The sequence below is a fragment of the Triticum aestivum genome, chromosome 5D (assembly GCF_018294505.1).
Source record: "Triticum aestivum cultivar Chinese Spring chromosome 5D, IWGSC CS RefSeq v2.1, whole genome shotgun sequence".
In the NCBI taxonomy this organism is placed as follows: domain Eukaryota; kingdom Viridiplantae; phylum Streptophyta; class Magnoliopsida; order Poales; family Poaceae; genus Triticum; species Triticum aestivum.
The window spans coordinates 344,046,405-344,059,096 of record NC_057808.1 but is presented as its reverse complement, the minus strand read 5'-3'; the positions used below and the strand labels follow the sequence as shown (position 1 = coordinate 344,059,096).

The following is a 12,692-nucleotide window of genomic DNA, read 5'->3' as shown; positions in this document are numbered from 1 at the left end:
TAGTGACCAAGACCATGCACGGATTCATCGTGTAGCATGGAAGATAACACACCATTAAGTGTCATGTTCTTTATGTATTTTCAATAATTTAGCTATGTGTATTCTCAGTGTCTCGACTAGTTCACATTGTGTCGTTGTAGGGACCACTTGGTATTAATATATTATTCTTTATTAAAAAAGCTTGGGACCTCCAGCGAATTCACTTTGCATCAAAAACACCTTTTTTTTCTGCAGGAGCAAGTTGTATGATGCAAACTTGAAATCGTCAACTAACCAAAATCCTCACTGGACACTCCCCCCCCCCCCCCCCCCCCCACCCACCCACCCACCCAAAAAAAAGACAGATCACCTCCAATCACCAAAAAGAAAAACAGTGCCTAAAGGAAAATGAAAAGAGAAAAAAAGACTCGGTCATGCCCAGGTAATCAACTAAGATCGCTGAGGTCTGGTCACGGCAGCTCAGGGAACGTGCTCCATACTATTCCTGGGTCACTCACGGCCGTCCTTCCGATTAAAACCTAGTCCGGACTTTTTGGGAGCCTGATCGCGACAGGCCGTGATGGTAATTTGTCTGTTAAACAAAGAAAAGATTGGGTAGATATTTCGCCTATATATATAGGTAGCTAATGGCGAACGCGATGATTACGACCGTGCAAACTGCAAAGCACAAATTGGCTGGCCTGGCCTCTTTCTTTTTAGAAATGGAGGATGACCCGGTCTCTGCATCTGGGAGATGTATACGGCCATTTTATTAATTATTCTCGAGGACCTTACAAAGTATTACAGACAATATTCCTTAATCCATCATCTCGGCAACATATGCCGCTACTCTTATCCATATGATGAAGGGATGCTAGTTGGGCCACTACCCAAACCACTCACCTAAACCTAACATCAAAAGCCGGCAGCCCCAGCCAAGCCACATACCGGGTCTGGGGCCCAATCCGGTCAGACACACTCTTGTGTCGTCGCAGCCATCTTCCACAGGTCCGTCTTCAGAATATATTGAGTCTTCTACCTTGTGAAGGCCACTCCGCCATCGACGTCACCATGACGCCAGACAGCTACCTCCTCCTGCGCGAGTCCATCTCCGCGCATCGGGCGCCAAGTCTCCACTGCACCACGCCGCCGAGACCTACTGCCATCAATGATTAAGATGAAGCACCGCTCCATCAAAGAAGCCGCCCACTGGTCCCTCGATCCCGTGAACACCTCCAAGACTGACGCCCCCGAGAGGAAAACGACACAAAATAGCGCCGCCGTCATCCGATCTACTGATCTAGGGTTTCCCCCGGAGATAGCAGATGGTGGCCTTGAACTTCTCCTCGGCGATGCCTTCAAGAAGGGAACGCCGCATAACAGCGCCGTCACCGCCGGCCTTGGCAGCTAGCCAAAGGCAGGTTTTCACCCAGATCTGTTCGAAGAGCCTCATCAAGCATCGTGTGCACGGATCGCCCAAACCCGCGCCGCTCGCCGGGACCAAGCTAGATCCGACAGAGCACGCAACCACCGGACGCACCTCCTCCCGCCAGCCCTGCCGCCAAAGCACCAGCAGCCGCGCCGCCAGGATGCAGCCACCGTGGCACTGCCAGCCATCCCCGCCGCCGCATCCAGGAAGGGCGCGGTGCTCAGATCTGGCCGCCTACCCCGGCCGACCGCGACCCCCACCATGCGCCGGGGCCAGCCCGACGACACTGCCGAGGACCGCCGCTGCACCCGGCCGCCGGACCTCGCAGATCGGCGCGCGCAGCCGCCACACCCAGCGAGGAGGGAAGGAGAAGAAAGGAGGGCGCTCAGGAAGAAGCCCCGCCGCCGCCCTCACTGGAGCCCGCCTGGCTTCGCCGGCGTAGCGCCTCCGGCAGCGGCGAGACAGGAAGGCTGGCCTGGCCTCCTGCTTGCCATATATTTCTTCCTTGTGAAAACAGATTGAGTACTATCTAAAGTTTCTTGCCTGCTTTTCATCACTAGGAGTTTCTAGATTACTTGGTTGGAGTAGACGGAGAGCCCCGTTCCGTCCGCATCACACGACGTCACCGCGCGACGAACAGAGCAGTGCACGGCTTCGCAGGTGTCAGTTGAACGGAGCCAAGGAAAATGGGAGCTCGTGGTTTGTATGGGGTCTATTTCTAATTCTCCTCCTCCTCGACATTTTCAGCAGGTAGTATCATTCACACCAGCAGTGCGGACCTCATGCTTTACAAAAACAATATCATTTTCCCCTGTTCAAAAGTAACATAATAAATGATCAAGACCGGTTGCTTTAAGACTGGACAAGATAAAAATATACTCCTATCAAGATTCTCATGCCGACTGAAAAGGGGATATCCTGGAAACATCTTTAGCCGACGAAGGGAAATTGAAGGCGCTCATCATCATGAGACCGTACCTCATCAGTACTAAGCTTTCAGCACTCAGAATTAACAAAAGACTCCAAGCAAAACGGAGATCAACCGCCTTGAATCTTCGAGGTGGGAGGCATGCGTGCAGCCGACAACGACGGCTTTCACGCGTGCCTAATCGCTCCTCCGGCATTGCATTGCACGCTTTGCTTGTGCAATGCAGGGCAAAATGTTCAGATTAGTCAAATGCTGCTGCTTTCGGTTAGAGATACTAGTTTTTTTTTTTCCCTTTTGCCGAAAGAAAAGGAAAAAAAATGAGCCTGCACAGTTGTGGCCTACCACTCTGTCCATTTTCGTTGCATGTCTTGTGATAGTTGTTGCACACCATGCTACATGCGTGTGTGCTGAATGCAGGGAGAGAGGTGCACATGCTTTGCTTACTGCTGCTTTAAGCAACGGGAAATCTAAATTGTGGGCGGATGGCCCCCGAAACAGAACGGCTAGCTACAGTGTGCGTGCACTCAAACATTATAGTACTACTCCCTCCGATCACAAAGTCATACTAGAGCTGCAACAATTAATTTGGATCGGCGGGAGTAGATGGAATTTAATTGGGTAAACTATTGGTCCGGAACGTGGCAAAAAAAGTGGCACGTCGGCTCCAAAACTCTTACAATTCGATCGGCATGGTCAGAAATTCATAGGGGCACGCTCCTACTCAGCCATGCCCGGTCGCATGATTGCCTCGCGATTTGCGTACTCGTTTGATTCAGCACAATTTTAAAATCAATTTTTGAAACTTACTGAATTTGTCATTCGTTACTATTAAGTTTTAGTAGTCAAAACTTGGTGAAGTTTTATAGAAGTTCTCTAAGCGCATTAAAAATGGTCTAATTTCAAAGTCTTCGTCACAAGGAACATAAATATGAAAATAAAGCTTAGATTAAATTTTCCGATCAAGTTATAAAAAAAATGAGGTCGATGCCTCACACCTGCCTGCCACAAATCGCCTCCCTCGGCATGGTATAGTGTCCATGAGGTGTAAGGGCATCTCCAACGCTAACCCACAAATTTCCTCTGGCATTCATCCGCGGACAGGGAGACCAGTCCGTGGACACTGATGTAGGGGGGCGGTCATCCAACGGTGTCCGCATACATCCGACCCCATTTTTTATTTCCGCACATTCAAATAGCCGCATATATAGTCTCAAATAGTTTCAATGATCAAATGCAGCCAGAGTCCTAATTAAAAAAGTTCAAATATTACACTCAAACATTTTTGTCCCCCTTAACCGCCACAGATGCTCAATCAGATCTTCCTTCAATTGCCTGTGAGTTGCTCGATGCCAAATTTATTGATGCAGTTGAACAAACTCTTCAAATGTGGCCGGATTTTGGTCGGGAAGTTCGACAAGATCACTCATGTTCTCATTCAAGACCTGTGACAGCATCCTCACTCTCATCCTTCAGGATCATGTTGTTCATGATCACACAACGGTTTATCACCTCCCACAAGGTCTCTAGATCCCATTGTTTAACCGGTCCACAAACAATTGCAAAACATGCCTGCAATACTCCAAAGCATTCTCAACATCATTTCTACCAGCTTCTTGTCTTTGGGCAAAGTGAGACTTTTTCTGACCAACTAGGTGAGAGATGGTGTTCATAAAAGTAGCCCAAGGAGGATAGATAGTGTCCACCAGATAGTAGCCCATGTTGTACTCATGCCCATTGACATTATAGTGGCAAGGAGGAGGTTTTTCTTCAGTCAGCCTAGCAAACAATGGTGATCGCTGCAACACATTGATGTCATTATGAGACTCGTGCATGCTAAAAAAAAGCGTGCCAAATCCAAAGATCATGTGATGCAACTGCTTCAAAAACGATGGTGGGCTTCTTAACATGACCCTGTTATTGCCCTTGCAAAGATTTTGGGCAAAGTAGTCGTCCATCAGCGTCAAATGACCGCACGTCCGGTTGCGGTTGAGCACTCGATGACCCTTAATTGATCTCTTGAAATTGAGAACACGCACCTCCGCACGCTCCGCGTCTGCAAGCACCGCCTGCATCATCGCTATCTCATCCATGTAGTCCTCCTCGTCCGATGAGTCAGGCGACTCAACATAGTGCTAGTAGATGTACTCCATCCGAGTCCATTGCTTCAAAGAAGAAAGGACTAAAATTTTAGCTCAGGCAATTCACTGAATAGTTGCCGGGCATGGTTAACACCGTAGGAGTGGATGACATCTGAGCGGCGGTCTGAGGAGAGGTGTGGAACGGCGGCGGAGGAGAAGCGGCGTGGAGCCCGGGGTGTACCGCTTGAAGTGACGGCCTTGTCGAGTTCTGGCAGAGGTGCGACATGACAGTTGGGGTGGTGGACGGTTGCGAAGGCAAGAGAGAGAAACTGAAGGAGAGAAAACGGGAGGATGGAAACGCGGGGTCGGGGAGGGGGGGGGGTTGGATGGGCCGGGGGTGCCGGAGTCCTACATGGCTGTTGTCCGGACTCCTGCAAAGCCCGCCCACTTTGTCTTGGGTTTGATGGAAAAAATACGTCCGGACCGCTCGGCGGACCGATACAAAACCGTGTTGAATGCCTTCCGAGGTTCGAACCGCGCAGTCCGGACGGTCGGGGGTTTGAGAATCCGTTCTGGAGATGCCTTAAACAGAGCAACCAATTAACAGATGAAAATTTATGGGAGGTTTGTGACAGAGAAGTGCGTGCCGCAGGAGATGGGTAAAACGGCCAAGGGGCTTAATTGTCGCTTTAGTGTACATGACATACTAGCTTTGTGTCTTTTCTTCGGGTGAGCTTTGCCCATGTTTTGCGCATGAAACTGCCAGGCCACCCGCCATCATCAGACAGTAAATCCATCAGCGCTACGTAGGCAACACGCAGAGCTAACAAAGGCGAAATGGAGATCGTCCGCCTTGAATCTTGGCAACGGAAGGTGCATGCAGCCGAAAGCTGGCTGGCTTGCCCGCACGCCTCTAATCGCTCGTCCAAGGATTGCATGATTTTTTTTTTAAACGGAGGCAAAAGCTTTACCTTGTCGATTAATTAAGAAAAAGAGAATTGCCTAGTTAATTAAAGAAAAATCGGGCGAAAACCAATACAAACTTAGCACGTACTAGCTACTCCCGTGATAAAAAACCCACAACCGCACAGGCGACTTCTGCCAGACTCTCTGATTACACAACATCTACAAAACCACGACATTGTTACTACGCCATGTGAACCCTGAGAAGAACACCTCGACAGAAGACACCAAACACCTTCCAACCCACAACGATAACCCAATCCAAAAGGACGGGCCAAGAGACTGAAGATCATCCATGAAGCAGCCAGAGACACCTTGCCTATGGCGCTACTCTTGCCTTTGCTCCCCTTTCTTTTGTTTCCCTCTTACTGGTGTCCCAGTCAGGAGGCAAGCAATCGACCTGCCCAAACCAGGTCTAGCAACATCCACACTAGCGAGCAAGTCACAAAGTTCTTTCGCGAAGAGAGCATCTAGATTTGGAGTAGGTGCAACCACACTTGGCTCAATGGTCATGTCACTCACAGGCATCACCTGCTCGATGGTCGCAGACGAGGGAAGGGCACCACCGTCTAAAACTCCACGCTCCAAGACACCGAGAGGTAGGGTGGCTGGCGCCTGGCACCCAATGGACTTAGGCGAGCGAGAGATTGCAACATCCAAATCATCAAACCCCTCGGCATCAAGTATCTGGCTAGACTCCAGGGGTGATGATGGCGGTAAAGCCACAATCGAGATCTCGGAAGGGTCTACCTTCAGTTGTTCGACAGATAGAGGCAGAACCGAGCCCCCACACAACTCCCGCAGCTCAGGCATGATCTGCAGCACCGAAGTAACAACCACATCATTGTCCAGTCCTTCAGAGGGTGACACCGGCAAACATGCTCTAGCACGAGGGGAGAAACGACCATGAAGCTCGGCTCCCTTCTCGACCTCGAAGTTGTCATCAGGCACAACCAAAGGGGCGCAATACATGAGCCGTCTGCAACACAGGCGGTGCCATGGAGAGCTCGCCTAGTGCAGCCTCAACACGCTCCATGAAGCTCTCCATCCGCAGCATCCAACCTGGCATGGAGTCAATGACATCACGCAGAGGCTGGACCATCTCCTCAAGCTGGAAGGAAGCCATACCAAGGAGCTCAGAGCGAAGCAGCTCAGCCTGCCGCTCCAAGGCAGGCCGCACTGGGATATCCGTCGAGGCCACAAAGCCAGCAGGAGCAGCAACGATCGACGCCCACGAATCACGATAAAATGTCTTCAAGAGGGGCGAGGCTTCTTTCTGGACCTTGCGAGGAGCTGGAGCTTGTTGGTGTCTGACGGGGAGGCATGGCAACGACGCAGTAGGGCTTTTCAAAAAGCTGAGAGGACGCCAAGCATTGCGACACTCACGCCCTTAATGACCATTCTCGAGGCACCGAGAGCACCTAAAAGGATCTCATGATTTGCCTGCGCACTACAGGCAGGCAGGGGAGAAAAATTCAGATCAGTCAGATGCTGCTTCGCCTTTCGGGAGGGAGATACGTGTTTGTATTTGTAGGTACATGTATGAGTGGTGACCTGCCACTCTCTCGAATGCTGTATGGGATTTATTGTGAGAGCTGTTGCACCGCATGTCACGTCTGCTCGTAGCCGAAATGGAGTACGTGCGTGCGTACGTAGTTACGTGGTTGCTTACTGTGTATGTATGTATGTATGTATATGCATGGTACTACTACATTGAACAAAACCTATGGTCCCCACGCTACAACTTGCGCGCACGTATGCACCGCAGCCGCGCGCGCGCACACATGGATTTGACCCGGGCAAACCAAGCCGTCGCAAACGTGGCATCACTGGCATGCCGGCCGCAAGACTCCACGACGGCCAGCTCGATCGCCGCTGTAATACGTACCGCAGTGAGCAGCCAACCAACTGTGAATTTAGAAGCGATTTAATTTGCTGAGATGTCACTCCAAGTCAACCAATTGCCCACTTGGCCGAGCATATCTTACTGATTCATGCGGTCGGAGCCCCGGGTAGATTTTATCGGGGCCGGTTGGAGCTGGAGCGTGGAGAGGCTGGCAGCGCTCGTTGTGGGGTTGTGTATCCATCTGCAAACGTCGGCCGCCGAGTTGCGTCTGGGTGACTGACAGCGGGCCCGCGCCGCAGGATAGGGGTCAACGTCAACGGCCGGGGCGCGGGAGGGGCTGGCTGCTTATCGTCTTCAATGCACGGCATGTTGCTGCCTCCGGCCTTAATTTTATGCAAGAAATCGCCGCCAGCCCGTTCCCTCACTTAATTGTACAAGAGACCTCACCACCCGCTTCGCATCCCGGACATACAAGGAGAGGGAAGCAAGCCAAGAGAGCCAAGGCCAAGGGGAGAGATATCTGTATATATAGCTGCAGGATTGTAGTTGGTTGAAGCATTGCTTCCGTGTGGCGAGCGTGAGTTCTTCTCCCCTCGCCTCGGTTCTTGCAGAGGAGAGGAGGGGAGGCGAGGCGAGGCGCAGAGCTTCGAGGAGAGAGCATGGCGGGCGGCGGCATGGCCGCGCTGGGCGTGAAGAAGGAGAGGGCGGCCGAGTACAAGGGCCGCATGACGCTCGCCGTCGCCATGGCCTGCCTCGTCGCCGCCGTCGGGGGCTCCATCTTCGGCTACGACATCGGGATCTCCGGTAAGTCCTGCTCACACCCCCACACCCACCTCACCTCAGCAGTGACTCCATCCACCCACCGTCTTGTCTTGTTCCGTATCTCCGCTCGTCGGCGCTCTGCTGTGTTTCCGTGTATGGTGTGGCTGCTTCTCGCCATGGGCCATCGGAAGAAAGAAGAGCTTGTCCTGCTCCACGAACATCAGTAACATGTCACACACAGTACGTTTCTTCCAGTAACCGTGGCCCCTCCTTGATTTGGAGCTAGTGCCGGCGGTGTGCGTCGCTCGTCGGTCCCTCCCGCGCCTAGGTCGCTAGCAGATCGTGACCTGTCTGTCTGCCTCCCACCACTGACTGCCAAGCCCGCAACACACATGGACATGGAAGCGAACAGGCCTACCATGTCAAAAGCAAACAGCAGTAGGACTGCAGGATTTCTTGATTCAGTGGTGTATCAGATGAACACGACGGTTCATCTTTTTCCCATCTCCGACGCGACGAGGCCAATCATTCATCCAATCATCCACTTCCGTGGGTGCTGGATGGGTCGACGCGATCATTGTGTACGGAGTGGTGAATTTGGTTTATAGAGCGACTAATGCAGTGGAGAAGCCGACACGCGAGACGTTGCAAAATTCAGAGTCGTGTTCGGCGCTCCGCCAAGCTTATCTATCGGCTTTCAATTCAGGCTGATGATGATATCACCGTGCGGCCGTCCGTTTCCGCTCGGCGCTTCTCCTAGATAGATCGATCGTATCGTCATCTACAAGAGTTTGACTTGCAACCCGGCTACTGACGTCAGTTAGGAGAGAAAGAGGGGGGATGACAACAAGGGTCCCACTTGTCAGCTGAAAGTCTTGCAGAAACCGGGATGGGATTCATTACACAATGAGACTGGCGTCACGACTCCTGAATTGTTTGGTTCAACTTGTGCAGCCGATTAGCATGGACGCAATATACATCTTTCAAAATAGCCTAAAAAGGAAAAAAAATACAAAGTTTGGTAGTGTTATTGGGCCCAATTTACAACTCAGTTTGAATTAGCAACTATTCATAATCTGATTTATTTTCCTTTGTTCCTTTGATGTTGGTCACATTTGAAACACGCCCAGCTTTTGTGGTGCAACGGATGCACTCTAACTCGCTAAAACTTCTTAGAGCTCGTAAATCAAAATTACACCCAACCTTTATCGTTCAGGCGGTGCGCTCTAAAACTCGCTAAAACCTATTAGAAGACGTAGAAAAAAAATAATCTGAATTAGCATTGATGAAATATGCATCTATCGTATTTTGCAAAATTTCAAACCCAGATTCAGAACATAGCTAAAAAAAAGAAAAAAAACAGTTTTTGACGGAAGGCTCAGTTCACAAGTTTGTTCACTCATTTTACTCAGTATCTAGTGTATATTGGAATATCTAAAACGTCTTATAATACTGAAACGGGGGGTAGTAAATTCGAGTTACCTGAAAGAAAGTCCGCATTTGAGTTTGTGTGTGGAACTGTTAGATTAATTTGTTCTTCAAGCTTATGTAATGTTCACTCACCAAAAAAAATATGCAAGGTTTTTTTTTTGCGTGTAAAACTTATGTAATGTTGTATAAGTAGAACAGTGTATGATACTAATTCAGCTAAATAATAGTTCAGTGTCTAAAGTCTGAACAGTAAATGTTGTGATTCTGTCAACAATGCCTAATAATTTTTTGGACATGCAAACATGTCCACTAGGCAATAAAATCATCTGAAGCTTGTAACGTTACATATCAGTATTCAGATTCCATTTCCTAAAGTTTTAGATGAAAATTTACTGTCTCTGAATCTGAAAAAAATAGCTGTTTTAGTTTTACCAGGGATTACTTCAGGAAATCTGTTCTGACTCTGCCGAATGTTTGCAGGAGGAGTGACCTCCATGGACCCATTCCTGGAGAAGTTCTTCCCGGTGGTGTTCCGGCGGAAGAACTCCGGCCACCAGAACAACTACTGCAAGTACGACAACCAGGGCCTCTCGGCATTCACCTCCTCTCTGTACCTGGCCGGCCTGGTCTCCTCCCTCGTCGCCTCGCCGGTGACGAGGAACTACGGCCGACGCGCCAGCATTGTCTGCGGCGGCATCAGCTTCCTCATCGGCGCGATCCTCAACGTGGCGGCCGTGAACCTTGAGATGCTGATCCTCGGTCGTATCATGCTCGGCGTTGGCATCGGTTTCGGCAATCAGGTATACGTCAAATTCTCGCCTACCCACACCGAGAGTGCGTCTGGTTGCACTGGCTCTTACAATGTAGTGCTTGTTGGTTGGTGCAGGGTGTGCCGCTGTACCTGTCGGAGATGGCGCCGGCGCACCTCCGAGGCGGGCTGAACATGATGTTCCAGCTCGCGACGACGCTCGGCATCTTCACGGCGAACATGGTCAACTACGGCACGCAGAACCTCAAGCCCTGGGGTTGGCGCCTCTCGCTCGGCCTCGCGGCGGCGCCGGCGCTGCTGATGACCGTCGGCGGGCTGCTCCTGCCGGAGACGCCCAACAGCCTCATCGAGCGCGGGCGCGCCGAGGAGGGCCGGCGCATCCTGGAGCGCATCCGCGGCACGGCGGACGTCGACGCCGAGTTCATGGACATGTCGGAGGCCAGCGAGCTGGCGAACACCATCAAGAACCCGTTCCGGAACATCCTCGAGCCGCGCAACCGGCCGCAGCTGGTGATGGCCGTGTGCATGCCGGCGTTCCAGATCCTGACGGGCATCAACTCCATCCTGTTCTACGCGCCGGTGCTGTTCCAGACCATGGGCTTCGGCGCCAGCGCGTCGCTCTACTCCTCCGTGATCACCGGCGCGGTGCTCTTCTTGTCTACCCTCATCTCCATCGCCACCGTCGACCGCCTCGGCCGGAGGAAGCTCCTCATCAGCGGCGGCATCCAGATGATCGTTTGCCAGGTTGAGACTTGAGACAACACAACGCACATACAAACTGCTAATCACAATTCATGTCTCACGCCATGGCATTTGCGCGCATGCAGGTGATCGTGGCGGTGATACTCGGGGTGAAGTTCGGGACGGACAAGCAGCTGTCGCGGAGCTACTCGATCGTGGTGGTGGTGGTGATCTGCCTCTTCGTGATGGCGTTCGGGTGGTCGTGGGGGCCACTGGGGTGGACGGTGCCGAGCGAGATCTTCCCGCTGGAGACGCGGTCGGCGGGGCAGAGCATCACGGTGGCCGTCAACCTCTTCTTCACCTTCGTCATCGCGCAGGCGTTCCTGTCCATGCTCTGCGCCTTCAAGTTCGGCATCTTCCTCTTCTTCGCCGCCTGGATCACGGTCATGACCGTGTTCGTCTACGTCTTCCTGCCGGAGACCAAGGGCGTGCCCATCGAGGAGATGGTGCTGCTGTGGAGGAAGCACTGGTTCTGGAAGAAGGTGATGCCGGACATGCCGCTCGAGGACGGCTGGGGAGAAGGGGGCGGCGAGCGTGCTGACAACAAGGGTCACTAGTGACTAGTGAGTGAAGATCATTTGGAATGAGTTGTTGTGCATTGTTGGTTGGTTAGATCCTGTAAGACACAGTTTAACATGTAGGCAGAATGCTTTGTATATGCACCGATGCAGCCTATGTTTATGTTATGACTTGTACGTACTATAGTGCGCTTGTTGTGAGTCTCATAGAGAACAATTCGAAGGCAGCATCTTCACTTCATCAGTCATCACGTATCAGAGCATCTCCAACAGCCGCCCAATGCGCGGCGCTCAAAAAACGGGTTTACAGCGCGCAAGTAGTTTTTTTAGGACGCTAGAAAACGTTTGCTCCAACAAGCGCTGCAAAATATGCTGCGCGCGAGTCGAGCGTTCTCAATCAAGCGGTCGCATTTGCAGCAGCCCAGAGTTTGCAGCGCGCGCGACCGAACGCACTAAATATGCTGCGCGCTATGCCTTTTTAATGCACGCACTGCATTAGTTATAGCGCGCGTGCTTTTTGTGCGGCTGCTGGAGATTCCAAATCGGGTCCGCGCGCGCTAAAAGCAGTTTTTATACCGCGCGTCGCTTATGTAGCGCTTCTGTTGGAGATGCTCTCGGTACCATCTCTCCGTAAACAGGCGGCAAGACTGGTAAGCTATCAACAAACAAACAAAAATATCGTTCAACAGTCTTTGTATACAAACCTAAACGGGTAAGAGCATCTTCAACAGTCTTTGTATTGCTAAAAACTTGTTATAACAAAAGAAGAGATAAAGTTTACAAAGCTAACATGTTTTCTAAACTTTGGTAGTATATTGGATTGCTATATTTGCATAAAACACATGACATATGAGGATAGTTTATCATAGACACATCGCACTCATGCGTACACTCGTTTACACGTATACACGTACACATACACACACAGCACATCCGCGTACTCGTACACACGTACACATACACGCATCACACACATACATGCACACACGCATCACAAACATACATGCACACACGACACACACACTCAATGCACACATACACGTACACATCACACCCGGGCCCACTAGTCATTCAGACAAAAATATGACGAGGACCACTTTTACAAAGTCTTGCCAAAATTTAGCAAGTGGCCTTTGAGTTTGCAAATATGCAAAGTGGGATGGCAGATTTTGCAAGCTTTGTAAAAAAAATTGGTGAGGGACAACTTATACAAAGGTTGTTGGTGTACGTGTTTTGGCCAAGATTGCT

General features: G+C 51.0%; 1 protein-coding gene across 1 annotated transcript; it reads left to right on the top strand.

Annotated features, from left to right (window-relative positions):
• The first annotated feature begins 7,608 nt into the window (after positions 1-7,608).
• On the top strand, positions 7,609-11,685 carry LOC123121646 (sugar transport protein 7). The gene is made up of 4 exons (XM_044541658.1): positions 7,609-8,027; positions 9,897-10,216; positions 10,303-10,929; positions 11,013-11,685. The coding sequence occupies exons 1-4, from the start codon at positions 7,883-7,885 to the stop codon at positions 11,481-11,483; spliced, it is 1,563 nt and encodes a 520-aa protein (XP_044397593.1). The 5' UTR covers positions 7,609-7,882; the 3' UTR covers positions 11,484-11,685.
• Positions 11,686-12,692: the final 1,007 nt, after the last annotated feature.

What these genes read in the sequence shown, in the direction of transcription:
- LOC123121646 (XM_044541658.1), top strand. Translation starts at nt 7,883, where the DNA reads ATGGCGGGCGGCGGCATGGCCGCGCTGGGCGTGAAGAAGGAGAGGGCG. An exon ending in GCATCGGTTTCGGCAATCAG is followed by an intron (nt 10,217 to 10,302) that starts GTATACGTCAAA and finishes TGGTTGGTGCAG; the next exon opens with GGTGTGCCGCTGTACCTGTC. An exon ending in TCCAGATGATCGTTTGCCAG is followed by an intron (nt 10,930 to 11,012) that starts GTTGAGACTTGA and finishes GCGCGCATGCAG; the next exon opens with GTGATCGTGGCGGTGATACT.